We start from the raw sequence: 12,961 nt of genomic DNA, 5'->3' as shown, positions 1-12,961 counted from the left end.
ATCTGGTCTTTCGTTCGTCTGTGTTCCTGTATTTACAGGTTGGATCCTTTCGATATACGGTTGATGTTCTAGTGCGGTGGTCCTAAGGGTCCTTAGCATGACAACTTCCTGATTATCTATTATAACAAGGTTTGTCCAACTTCGATGAAGGAGAAGCGATGGTGGCAGCGCGCCTTCGGCTCGCGCCGGTGATTGTAGTCGCCGCCGGTGATTGTAGTCGTCGTTAGATGATCTACAGACCTGGATGTAATCCATGTTACTTCTGGTATTCTTTATACTTTTTCTTCTTCGAAAAGGAGATTGAATCCCTGGCCTCTGCATCCAAGGATGCACACGGTCATCTTTGTTAAATTATTCAACATAGCTTGACAAAATAAATACAAGGATCAATTCAAAGACACCTCCCCGATGTGACCTCGCATCAACACACACCATCTAACCCAGTGGCCTCGCCAAGCCGCCCCACGGCGAGCCAAGAGCACCAACCGATCTAGCAGACCCTCAGCATGCTCTGCATGCACACACTAAAGAATCCGCCACTACCATCTTCTATTATCCCATCTCCAGGAGGAATCAACCATCGTCTGACGTCACCACTACGCCAGACAACGCCAACACCCTGCGCGCGTCCATTTACATGCGTCAACCGCTGAGACTCCACTGCGCCACGCCGCCGAGACCCGCCGTCGACGATGCAATAGATGCAACGCCACACCACCTCTTGGTCCCTCCAGTCAGCACCTGCTTCAAAACGATACTCTCAGAAGGAAAAAGGACACCAAAGGCGCCGCCATCATCCGCTATGATCGAAGTCAGCATGATTTTCATATGCATTCGCGCCGCCCTGACTTCGAAGCTGACTGGATCCACGCACAGCCGCGCTGTGAAGACGCACGTAGCCGCCGGAACGCTGGTAGATGAATAAATAAAAAAATCCCAAAAAAAGAAAAAGAAAAAGATGCGCAAGTCCCCGCGGTCCATTTGTCATGAACACAAAGGCCCCCAGAAACGTACTCTTCTTTTTTTTTGAAAAGGGGGAGAAACGTACTCTTCTGAGAAAGAAAAAAGGGTTTGCGGAGAAAAAAAAGCAACCCATTCTGGTACAGGTGAGAGGTCTGATTCACAAATCACAATCACAAGAGATGCTACTGTGCACACACCACACTATATACTGACGCTGGACTCAGCTTATTATTAGCGAGTGGCGCCCACACACAAGTCGCACAGTATCCTTCATGTCTCTGCGCAAGGACGCATGGGCCTGTCTCTAGCATGGGCAAGCCAGCTGCCACATATACTGTGGAATCATCTCGCCACAGCCGTGAGATGGAGACCCTGCTCGATGTAGAGCGTGATCATGGTCCTGTAGTTGACGCTCGCGTCCTTGTCGCGCAGAGCCAGCACGAAGAAACGGAGCAGCACGGCTGCGAAGATCTTCATCTGCCTGTACGCGAATTCCTTTCCCAGGCAGATCCTTGGACCAGCCTGTATGCAGGCCATGAAGCCGGTATCCAGAGTTAGAAAAAACCCTCACAACTATAGCTAGTTATAAGTTCACAACACGTTTCAGCGGCAGTGACAAGAACATCCGCATGCAGTTTCTTTTGTAAGGCAATGTTGATGTTCATGGGTGACATGGTTACCTGGAAAGCTGTGAATTTGAAAGGGCTTTCTGGCTGGAACACGCCGTGTTCGTCTAGCCACCGCTCGGGCCGGAAGACTTGGGCGTCCTCACCCCACAGGCGCTCCATCCGGCCCATGGCGTAGGGGGCGTAGAACACCATGTCTCCCTTGCCGACGCTGAAGCCGTTGGGCAGAACGTCGTCCGAAAAGCACTCCTTGTTATCCTGAAACACCCAACAGATATTACGTAGGAGTACAATTTTACATGTAATCCCACAGAGCAATGACTTTTCCTTCGATGATTACAAGTTTAGAGCGTGTTGTTATGGATGGACGGATGGACTCACCAACGGGACCGAGGGGTACAGTCTGAGAGTCTCTGTCAGGGCGGCGTGCAGGTAGTGCATCTTGTTCAGCGCCTCGTCGGTCAGGCTCTGCGAGAAGTCGTCGATGGACGCGGCCTCGCCGGCGTCGGCAGCCTCCCTGGCCTCCTCGCTGATCCTCTCCTGCACCTCCGGGTGCTTGCACATCATGTAGAGGAACCAGGCAAGCGCTCCGGCGGTCGTGTCCTTGCCGGCTATGACGATGTTCATTATGATGTCTCTCAGGTACTTGTAATCCACCTCCCCGGACTCGCTGGTCGTCGCCTGTATGAACCTCGACAGCAAATCACACTTCGACTCCTGTCAAGTCGAGTAGTAGTATCCAAGTCAGGACCTGAGCTTAATTTCAAGCGCAGCAAGCGTGTTCAAGTTGATGGAAGGAGGTCAGAGCAGGTTAGATTACGGCGTCGTGTGCCTTGCCGGCGGACATCTCGTCGGCCCTGGCACGGATGTGCTTGTACGCGAACTCGTCGACGACCTTGATCCTGTGCCTCAGAGCCGACTCCGCGCCGACGTTGAGGAACCTCGCCACCTTCCAGAACGCGTTGACGAAGCGGAGCAGGATGAACTCGCTGGCGTCGTCGAACGCCGCGGCGAAGCGGCTCCCCTCGTCCGCCGCCGCCCCGGACAGCGTGTTGAGGTCCAGGCCGAAGGCGATGGTGAAGATGGAATCCATCGTCGCTTTCATCAGCAAGGCCTGATCGATCCAAGAGACATGCACCATGCAGGACATCCTTGTCAGAACCCTCCTTTGATCGATAGGAAATGATGGTTTGCCAGATTGATCAGATCGGTGCCTGAAAGTCCATGGGCTGCTTCGCCGCCGCGTTGTCGGAGACGATGTGCGCGAGCTTGGCAGCGTTCTTGTTGAAGACGCCGCCGCTGAAGTCCCGGAGGGCCCTCGTCGAGAAGTCGTAGCTGGCGATCTTCCTCTGCTGCTTCCACTTGTCGCCGTCCACCGCGAAGATACCGTCGCCGAAGAGATCGCTCGTGTTCTCGTAGTTAGACTCGCCCTGTGTATTTGTCCAGAAACATCGTACGCACGCATGTCAGCGAATAACATCACGCTGACTTGTTGAGGCCATCTGTTTTAGTTAGGGTCAAAATTCTTGCACTTGTGCTGTTAGCACGTACTCCCTCGTTCATTTTGATGACAAGTATTTTCAAACGGAGGAAGTACTACTTAGTGATCTGAACGCTTTTATATTACTCTCTCTGCCCCCATAATACAAAAGTGTTTTTGACATTACATTAATGTCAAAAACGCTCTTATATTGTGGGACAAAAGAAGTAGTTTTCAGAGGGAACCAATTGCACGATAATGTGGGAAACTACACGCACGCACACACTTTATATTCATTTCTCCAGCGTCCAACGTATCATCAACACGAAAAGAAAAAGTTGTACTACAATAGAAAGAGGTCAGTCTGACTTCTCGACGCCCTGTGTATTTGACCGAAGCATCATATGCATGTCAGAGATGGTGTATATTGGTACTAACTACTACTCCCTTCATTCCTTTTTATAAGACATTTTAGAAAACTGACTATGAATTGTTTATTGTCTAAAACGTCTTATAAAGGTGAACAGAAGGAGTATATTAGTATAGGGCGTTTCATTTAACAGGATTGCTAAATCTCAGTCGACTGAGTCTCAATGGATGTTATATTCATGAGATTTTACGTAGAGATTCGTGTAATTTTAAAGAATATTTTCTTATATGTTGTGTCACTTGACTGAGATTTGGTTAAGTCGGTCGACCGAGATCTAGACGCACCCTTCATCTAACAGGTTAGTCTGACTGATTTAACTCATAATCTCATATGCATGCTGAAGTTGCTCTCTTGCTCCAGATTAGTCAACACATATGAGCACTCATATATAGCTGAATTAAGGGCTCCTTAACAAACTGCCATTTTACTCATTTTACTATACTTACTCCTAAGTTAGTCCTGAGGATTCCCTAAAAAAAAGTCCTGAGGATACTGTATTGCGCACCTTGCCGTAGTTGGAGAAGTTAGTCTTGAGGATGTGTTCGACCACCGCCGGGTCGGACGTGTAAATCTGCCCCCGTCCCGGTGAGAGCAGCCGGAACGTCATGTGCTCGCGGAACAGGTCCGTGTAGTAATCGTGCAGCCGCCGGAGGTGGTATACCTGGTGGAACACCGTGCCGACCGCGGGCGGGTACCGCTTCGCTCCGGCGAAGCCGTCGCGGCCGAGGACGACGGCAAGGTACGAGCAGATCGCTAGCACCGCGAGGCCGGCAGCGACCAAGAAGGCCGGAGAGCACTCTGTTATTCCCGTCGCCATAGCTACCGTATGTGCGGTGAATCGGCCGGCCGAGGCTTTAACTACCTGTGGATATGTGGATTTCTCGATGGCTGTCTTAGGATGAATAAACTATGCTCGCGCTAGACGTTAGCCGGCCGGCTGGACCGCCATTGGATCTGCGGCAATGCTGTGAGAGCGGACGTTCTAGACGCTGGCCAAAGATGGCCATCATGATCTAATAGTGGTACATCTGGTTTTTTTTTTAAAACAAGGCAAAAGATTTGTCATTTTCATTAATTAAGAAGAGGAGTAGACATGGTTCCGCCAAGCGGACAATTACAAATTACTCTCGCGGCATAATATTACTCAAATACTTCGCACTCGCATGAGCCCAAAGAGAGGCCTTATCCGTAATCTGTTTAGGGAGGGTGTACCGTAGTGTAGGGCCATGCATTGATTAGGGCGGCGACTGTTGGTTGTACACTGAAGGGTGCATTTGGTGGCCGGGCTGTAGGGAACCTTCTACTTATTGTTTGGTCGAAAGTACATACATTTTCTACACCTCATAAAATCTGAAAGGGAGTGACTAAGGCTTAGCCGACTGAGACATTTGCTATGTCTCGGCCGGATGACTCATCCACGTTTCGATTTCACCTACACCAAAAATTGAGAGGTTTTTTTAGGGGGAAAAAACCGAGAGCTATATCAGCGCTTCGAGCGCCGGTTGCTGCAATGGCGCTCGGCAGCGCCGTCTCTTGTGCCGAGCGCTTGTTTCGCTTGAGTGCTCCACAGCCGGTTTGATCACATTTCTAAAAAAAGTTTAAGCATACAAAAAAATTTAACGAATTTGAAAAAAGTTCATAAATAAGAAAAAGGTTCATGAATTAAAAAAATCAGGAACAAAAAAAAGTTCAGGAATTTGACAGAATTCGTGAATACAAAAAATGAATAAATTTGAAAAAAGTTTCATGAATTTTAAAAAATATCACGAACTCAAAAAAACTTCAGAAATTTGAAAAAAGTTTGCGAATACAAAAACACAAATATTTTAAAAGGTTTATAAAATTAGGAAAAAGGTTTGTGAATACAAAAAAGTTCATAAAGTTTGAAAAGGACTTGCAGGTTTGAAAAAATAAAAAAATGAGAAAAAATTCACCAACTTTCAAAATGTTTGTGCATTCTAAAAAATAAAAAATGAAAAGTGAAATAAAAAAACAAACAAATGCTGAACAAAATCCAATTTAGAAAACTCAAAACGAAACAGTTAGAAGCTTCCCAAAACCGGATGGAAAGCTTTCAAAAGTTTCCCAAAACCGGGGTAAGATGTGTGAATCACGTGTTGTATTCCTCAGGTGCAAACGCACGTATATATGATGTATAAAAGGTGGGCCACAATCCCGACTATACGACTATACAAGGAACTAGGAGGTGGGCCCAATACACATATATGCACAACACATATACTCAACACCCCCCCCCCCCCCCCCCCCGCAGTCGAAGCGGCACAGCTGCTGACGCAAAGACTGGACTGGAACTCCTCAAATGACGCCGTAGGCAAGCCCTTGGTCACGATATCTGCAAATTGTTGGGAAATAGGAACGTGTAAAACACGAATATGGCCAAGGGCCACCTGTTCCCGAACAAAATGAATCTCCAACTCAATATGTTTGGTCCTTCGATGATGCACCGGATTAGCGAAGAGGTAGACCACCGAGACGTTGTCACAATAGACCATTGTGGCACGGTCAACAGGGCAGGAGAGCTCGTGAAGCAGCTGGCGAAGCCACGAACACTCGGCGACGACGTTGGCCACCGCACAATACTTAGCCTTAGCACTGGAACGAGAGACCGTAGGCTGCCGCTTGGACGACCACGAGATGAGTGACGGTCCAAGGTAGACACGATAGTCCGAGGGGGAGCGGTGAGTGTCAGGGCAGCCCGTCCAGTCTGCATCGGAGTAGGCGGTGAGGACGGTGTCGGCGGAGGCGTGACGCCAAGATCCATAGTGCCACAGAGATAGCGGAGAATCCGCTTGACAACGGCCCAGTGAACGTTCTGAGGAGCATGCATATGGAGACACATCTGCTGCACGGCATACTGGATCTCTGGTCGAGTCAGAGTGAGGTATTCGAGAGCACCAACGATAGACCGGTAGAAAGCAGCATTTGAAGCAGGAGAACCATCCGTGGCAGAAAGCTTGGCCTTCGTATCAACAGGCATGGCGGTGGGCTTGCAGTTAAGCATGCCAGCACACTCCAGGAGCTCATGAGCGTACTTCCGCTGATGAAGAAAGAAGCCATCCGGACGGCGCACCACCTCAACACCGAGGAAGTAGTGCAAAGGACCCAAGTCTGGCGAACTCAGCGCGAAGACGAGCCGTGAGTTGACTGAGAAGATCAGCCATACAAGCCGTTAGGATGATGTTGTCGACATAGAGCAGCAAGTAGGCCGTGTCGGAGCCCTGACGATAGACGAAGAGCGATGCGTCCGAGCGGGTGGAGCGGAACCCAAGCTGGTGTACAAACGCCGCGATGCGCTGATACCAAGCGCGCGGAGCCTGCTTGAGTCCATACAAGGATATCAGCGAATATGTCTTGGCCGGATGACTCGTCCACGTTTCGATTGCACCTACACCAAAAATTGAGAGTTTTTCTTAGGGGAAAAAACCGAGAGCTATATCGGGACTTCGAGCGCCTGGTTGCTGCAATGGCGCTCGTCAGTGCCGTCTCTTGTGCCAACTCATTAGCAGGAGCGCTTGCTTCGCTTGAGTGCTCCACAGCTGGTTTGATCGCATTCAAAAAAAAAATTAAGCATACAAAAAAATGTAACAAATTTGAAAAAAGTTCGTAAATAAGAAAAAAGTTCACGAAAAAAAATCAGAAACAAAAAGAAGGTTCAGGAATTTGACAGAATTCGTGAATACAAAAAAGATTAAATTTGAAAAAAGTTTCATGAATTTTAAAAATATCACAAACTCAAAAAAACTTCAGAAATTTGAAAAAAGTTTGCGAATACAAAAACACACATATTTTAAAAGGTTTATAAAATTAGAAAAAAGGTTCGTGAATACAAAAAAGTTCATAAAGTTTGAAAAGGACTCGCAGGTTTAAAAAAAATAAAAAATCGAGAAAACATTCACCAACTTTCAAAATGTTTTTGTGTTCTAAAAAATAAAAAAGATGAAAAATGAAATAAAAAACAAACAAATGCTGAACAAAACCCAATTCATAAAACCTAAAACGAAACAGTCAGAAGCTTCCCAAAACCGGACGAGCTTTCTCTCGCAGGAACTTAGATGGATCAGCCCATTAAATCAAGGGGTTAGATCAAGGGGTTTGCGCGTTGTACGGTTAAAGCTAGAAGTAGCGCCATAAGCACTAAATAGGAGCTCGCCAGATAATCGCTAGTGTGTGGTTGCTCTATCGGCCTAAATTCAGCCCAGTTTGTGTCTTATATTCGTCCGCTCACTTGGCTAGTCTTACGGCAATTTCGTACTTCAAATGAAATGTGTCCCCTTTTGTTGTTCTCCTGCTTTCCCCTTCTTTATTTTTCTTTTTCATTTTCTTATCATTTATTTTAAATCCATTTATGCAAAGTCATTTGTGTAACAAAAAAAGAGAAACAAAAGCAAACGGGAAGCTCGCCATTTTAATCATATTTTAATGGACAATGGAATGTCCTACAGGAGAAAGCGATTTAGACAGTAAAAAGAAAATAGGAGAAATGGACAATGTTCATAGTGTGATGCGAATTATCCACTATATTTTTCATCTTGTATTTTTCGTTTCTCTACTTTTTATCCTATTTCCTAAAAAATGTCAGGCGGGAGTAAAATGACAAAAAATGAAAATAAAATGCAATATCGCTCCAATTGCAGTCTCGTCGGACCTCTCTCAGCTGCATGGTATATGTGTCGTGTGTACTTGCATGTATAAGGGTGGACATACAACTGACTGGCATCCCTTTTCTGGTTGCAGTCAAGCGTGTGTCCATGCAATTGCGTCAGGGTTATAACATGTGTAGTTGCATGTCTAAGTAGGCGGCATGTAATTGACCAACCCCCACCTAGTTGTAGTCGCGCTACGAACTATGCAATTGCAGCCGGATTACAACACTTGTTGTTGTATGGTATGTGCGACGTGCGTAGTTGCATGTTTATTGATGGACATGCAACTACTAGATGTCCCTACACACTGGCGGAGCTACAACCAGGCTAAATGGGCCATGGCCCGCCCAGCTCATGGCCAAAACTGTGAAGAGTAGAAAATAACTTGGGTCTTTTGTGATAAAAGAAATGGGTTTCCTTCAGCTTGACCCATGCTGGCTCGCCCAACTAGTTTTCTGTAGCTCCGCCACTGTCACTACTCTCAGTTGTATCACATGTGTGCCCTTGCAGTTGGAGTCGCGTTACAACACTTGCTATTGCATCTCGAGTAGTGGACGTATTGCTGGCCAACATCCATCCCCGTAGTTGCAGACCTATTATGGACTGTCGAGTTGCAATTGCACTTGAGGTTGCATGCCTAGGGGTGGACATGCAACTAAAGGGCATCCCTCCTCATAGTTACAGTCACTTTGTAGGTTGTGCGACTGCATTCAGATTAAAACACTTGTAGTTGCATGTCTAGGGGTGGACTTGCAACTGATCGGTGGTCCTCCCCGTAGTTGCAATCACGTTGTGGGCCATGAAGTTACAGTCAGATTACAGTACATGTAGTTACATGTCTAAGGATGGATAAGTAACTACAAAAAAGACCATGTGGACAAAAACACATTTCTTCAACGAGGAAAGAATGGTGTTCGTATGTTTTTCTCGTGTGGTGGAACAACCAAAAATAACAAAAAAAGGAGGGGTAGGTAAAATAGGGAAATACTGTGTGCAACCATAATTGCGCCTGCAACTGAGATTGTGCGTGGGGGCAGGGTAGACACCCGTAGCACCCTGGGATTGATTGACACTATGCAAATATGGTAATTGCAGTAGCCTCCGCATAATAACGATCCTAAGATGCTAAAGATTATCACAATGTGCCCACCATGTGAAACATCAGTCGGTATCACAACACAGATAAAAAAAATAGTCCGCAGTAACAATATATACAAGTCTTGCAATGAAGGTATACAATAAAGTTCTTTCTACCAAGATACAACTCATACAACAAAAGTGAATAAATCTGGATTTGGGCTTGCCTTGGTGCGAAGACACTAAGTTGCCCCCGCTGGTGACGCATTAGTTAGACTACATCTCCTGATTAGCTGGCCTGACCCATTTGTGAACAGTGACTGCATTGTGTTTATTAAATAAATTGGTAGGGGTCCTACTCAAAATAGGTTTCGGGGCTTAAAATTAATTCAGCCTCAAAGGACTTACTCCAAGCCTCACAAAAAAATTCAACATTCTTGGGCATCCATTTATATTTTATATGTAATTAAATCCATAATAACATTATTAGGGTTTAATCCAAAAATAAAAAGAAAGTCATGTTAATCACTAAACAGTTGGTAGGGCCTACATAATAAATAAGAGGCCATTGCCAAAAAAAATTAAGGTTTAGAAAGAGCATTAGGACAATTGGCATAATCTAAGGTTTTAGTTTTTTAATAAAAATATAAGAGTCAATTAAATATTCATTTCATTGAATGCAATATGATGCTAATGCAAGGTTTATGAGATGAGTTTTTTCTGTGTGAATAGGTTTATGAGATGAGCTTGGTACAATGATGATGCAAAAAGGAAACAAAAAATCAAGTACTAATTTAGGATAAACTACCAGATTGTTAGACAAATGATAGCATAGCTGCAAAGTAGAGGCCAAACGAAGGAAGTTATGATCGGGTGCGGCAAAGATGATTTGTCGGCTTAGTCTTGCGAAGATGCTTATAGAGGTAGGGTGTGCGTGTGTGCGTTCATAGGAGTAAGTGTATGTGGGTATGCATGAGCGTCTAAGTTTGTACTGTATTAAGAAAAATATCAAAACATACAAAAAAGCGAGCATGTTCCTCTAGTTATTTTTTTTAATCATAAGTTCCTCTAGTTATTCCTAAACAATATCGAGCCGCATTTCACCAAGAGCTCTTTTCTTCATTATGACCCCAATAAATCCCGATTTTTGGATTTTAAGCATGTCATTCCGAATGTTTTTTCATGGCAAGTCTAGTTGATGCGAGGTGGCAACTTCAGTTGTTAAAACATGTTTGTCAACCTCACGTGAACTAATGTTGCCATAAAAACATTTAGAATTTCTAAACAGTATTGAGCCGCATTTCACCAAGAGCTCTTTTCTTCATTATAAAAAAGACCCCAATAAATCCCGATTTTCGGATTTTAAACATGTAATTCCGAATGTTTTTTCATGACAAGTTTAGTTGATGCGAGGTGACAACTTTAGTTGTTAAAACATGTTTGTCAACCTCACGTGAATTAATGTTGTCATAAAAACATTTAGATTGCCATGCTTAAATCCGAACGTTCGGGATTTATCATTTTCGTGTAAAAAGGACGGTTTACACCGACAGCCAGCAGGTTACTTAGCCAGCAGGTTACTTATTCTTGCTATGCCATCGAGCACTGTCTAGTGTCCACCACAGTTCGTTCACTTGTAATTAGCACTAGCCGCCTTCACAGCGCCGCCATTCTTGACGCTGAACTCCACGAACCTGTCCACCTCAGGCATGGCGTCCGCCACCGCCGGGTGGGCGCAGAACCGATCCGCCCAGGCGGCCAGCTTAGGAACCTTGGCCGCGTCGAGCAGCCTGATTTCAGCGATCCTCTCTACCGCCCTGATCCATCCGAGGTGCGACCCCAGAGCAATGTCCAGGTAACCCACGCCGTCGCCGCCGAAGTAATCCTTCCCTTGGCTGCAGTCGGCGAAGGCCACCTCCAGGTGCTGCAGAGCGGCGCACACCTGAGCCGCCGCTTCGTCCTTGTCTCCGTCCAGCCTTCCCCTCAGGACGCGGATCGCCGTAGGGAACTACGCATCCATTGAACAGGGAGCACACGTTTGTTTAGGGGAAAGCTTTGTAATCTCATACTATCATTTTGTTGCTGAGAACTGAGAAGTTCAAAGCGAAAATCAGAACTGGATTGCCTTGTCTTTTTACCTTGTCGTCGACGTACTGGGCCCAGAACCGCTCGGCCGCCCGGGCGTAGGGATCGGACGGGAGGAGCGCCGGGGCTTGGGAGGCCCAGGCCTCGTCGACATACTGGAGGATGATGAGGGACTCGGAGACGGGCCTGCCGTGGTGCAGGAGCACGGGGATCTTCTTGTGCACGGGGTTGGAGGCGAGCAGCAGCTCGCTCTTGTTGCCCACGGCCTCCTCCACGAGCTCGTGGTCCACGCTCTTGAGCCCAAGAGCTATCAGCACCCGGATCACGAACGGGCTCGGCCACCTGCCCAGCACGCGCACCGACGCCGTCTCCTGTTTCTCCGACGACATGTTTTGTCGATTTTTTCAGATCGTGTGGTGTTTCTGCAGTGAGGACTGAGCTGAGGCGGTATGTCTATATGAAGTGAATTGAAGCATCGGCCACTACGGCTTCGACGTCGTCGCGTGCGTCATGGTTTGAAGCCGTGCGTCGCTCGACTTGTGTACCAGTGAGCTAGACGCACGTTTCTTGATGACTTGATGCGAGCCCTTTCGTCACAGGAGCGAGCGTGTATCGGATTTTCTGTGGTCAGGTAACCTTCTCGAGACCACGTTTTTTCAAAAAGGGGGATTCGCCCCAGCCTCTGCATCAGAACGATGCATACGGCCAATATTATTAATAAACAAAAGGTCCAGCATAAGTCTCCAAGTCTCGAACAAAGAACAAAATAAAGGCTCACGAAGAGCTAATCAGTAGTAGAAAAGCCACAACCGACTGGCATGAAAAGGTAGGAGCACTACATGCCTGTCCTATTACATAACCGCCATTCAAACCGGTTGAAAATATCCCGTGCTACCATCTCCCATTGGGTAGACGCAGTAACTAAACGCTCCCTGGCCTTCGTTGGAGTGAGTAGCGACCATATACGAATCAACACAGTGGCCCTGAAGATAACCTGCAAAAGGTGAATATTTGTTATTCTGTTAAAGACCAGATCATTTCTACAGTTTCAGACTGCCCATAATAAAGCACATACACCTACACGAATATGTCTTATTGTATCTGAATCTATCCCATCAAGCCACGCCCCATATAACGCGTTGATAGAGTACGGTGGTAATGTTAAAAGCTATGTGAACCGACCGCCACATAATTTTTGCCAGCGGACAATCAAAAAAGAGGTGTTTGATTGGTTCGTGTTGGTCGCAAAAGCTACATCTCGTAGATCATGTCCAATTGCGTTTTGCCAAATTATCCTTAGTCAAAATAACTTGCTTATGCACAAACCACATAAACACTTTGATTTTCAAAGTTACTTTAACTTTCCAAGCATCACTGGTGGAAAAAGGGCCTTTGGTCGCGGTTCGCAACTGCCATTAGTCGCGGTTGCGCAACCGCGACCGAACGGGCGCGACTAAAGCCCCCCCCCTTTAGTCGCGGTTGCTTAAGAACCGCGACTAAAGGCCCGTCCACGTGGGCGCCAGGTGGCCGTCGGGGCGGAGGACCTTTAGTCGCGGTTCTTCTGGCCAACCGCGACTAAAGGCCGCCGCAGGTTTAGGGTTTTAGCCCCCCCCCCTAAACCTGTTTTCTGTTTAAT

General features: G+C 46.6%; 2 protein-coding genes across 2 annotated transcripts; both read right to left on the bottom strand.

Annotated features, from left to right (window-relative positions):
- Nucleotides 1–1,026: 1,026 nt before the first annotated feature.
- On the bottom strand, nt 1,027–4,472 carry LOC123091365 (cytochrome P450 704C1). Its single transcript, XM_044512863.1, has 6 exons — nt 4,005–4,472; nt 2,804–3,019; nt 2,410–2,703; nt 1,971–2,306; nt 1,644–1,847; nt 1,027–1,485 (listed from the first exon to the last, which is right to left on the bottom strand). Exons 1-6 carry the CDS (start codon nt 4,314–4,316, stop codon nt 1,306–1,308), a joined length of 1,542 nt encoding a protein of 513 aa, XP_044368798.1. The 5' UTR covers nt 4,317–4,472; the 3' UTR covers nt 1,027–1,305.
- A 6,261-nt stretch (nt 4,473–10,733) lies between these two features.
- LOC123091355 (glutathione S-transferase U17) lies at nt 10,734–11,785 on the bottom strand. Its single transcript, XM_044512851.1, has 2 exons — nt 11,379–11,785; nt 10,734–11,248 (listed from the first exon to the last, which is right to left on the bottom strand). Exons 1-2 carry the CDS (start codon nt 11,712–11,714, stop codon nt 10,871–10,873), a joined length of 714 nt encoding a protein of 237 aa, XP_044368786.1. The 5' UTR covers nt 11,715–11,785; the 3' UTR covers nt 10,734–10,870.
- Nucleotides 11,786–12,961: the final 1,176 nt, after the last annotated feature.

The sequence above is a fragment of the Triticum aestivum genome, chromosome 1B, assembly GCF_018294505.1.
Source record: "Triticum aestivum cultivar Chinese Spring chromosome 1B, IWGSC CS RefSeq v2.1, whole genome shotgun sequence".
Classification (NCBI taxonomy): Eukaryota; Viridiplantae; Streptophyta; class Magnoliopsida; order Poales; family Poaceae; genus Triticum; species Triticum aestivum.
Note: the sequence above shows the minus strand (reverse complement) of the source record. Positions and strands in the feature narration are given on the sequence as shown.

Excerpts from the sequence above, each read along its gene's own strand:
- LOC123091365 (XM_044512863.1), bottom strand. The coding sequence starts at position 4,316 with ATGGCGACGGGAATAACAGAGTGCTCTCCGGCCTTCTTGGTCGCTGCC. Across the intron at positions 2,307-2,409 it reads CCGGCAAGGCACACGACGCC|GAGTCGAAGTGTGATTTGCT; the intron begins GTAATCTAACCT and ends TCGACTTGACAG. Across the intron at positions 1,486-1,643 it reads TCAAATTCACAGCTTTCCAG|GCTGGTCCAAGGATCTGCCT; the intron begins GTAACCATGTCA and ends GCCTGCATACAG.
- LOC123091355 (XM_044512851.1), bottom strand. The coding sequence starts at position 11,714 with ATGTCGTCGGAGAAACAGGAGACGGCGTCGGTGCGCGTGCTGGGCAGG. Across the intron at positions 11,249-11,378 it reads CCCAGTACGTCGACGACAAG|TTCCCTACGGCGATCCGCGT; the intron begins GTAAAAAGACAA and ends ATGGATGCGTAG.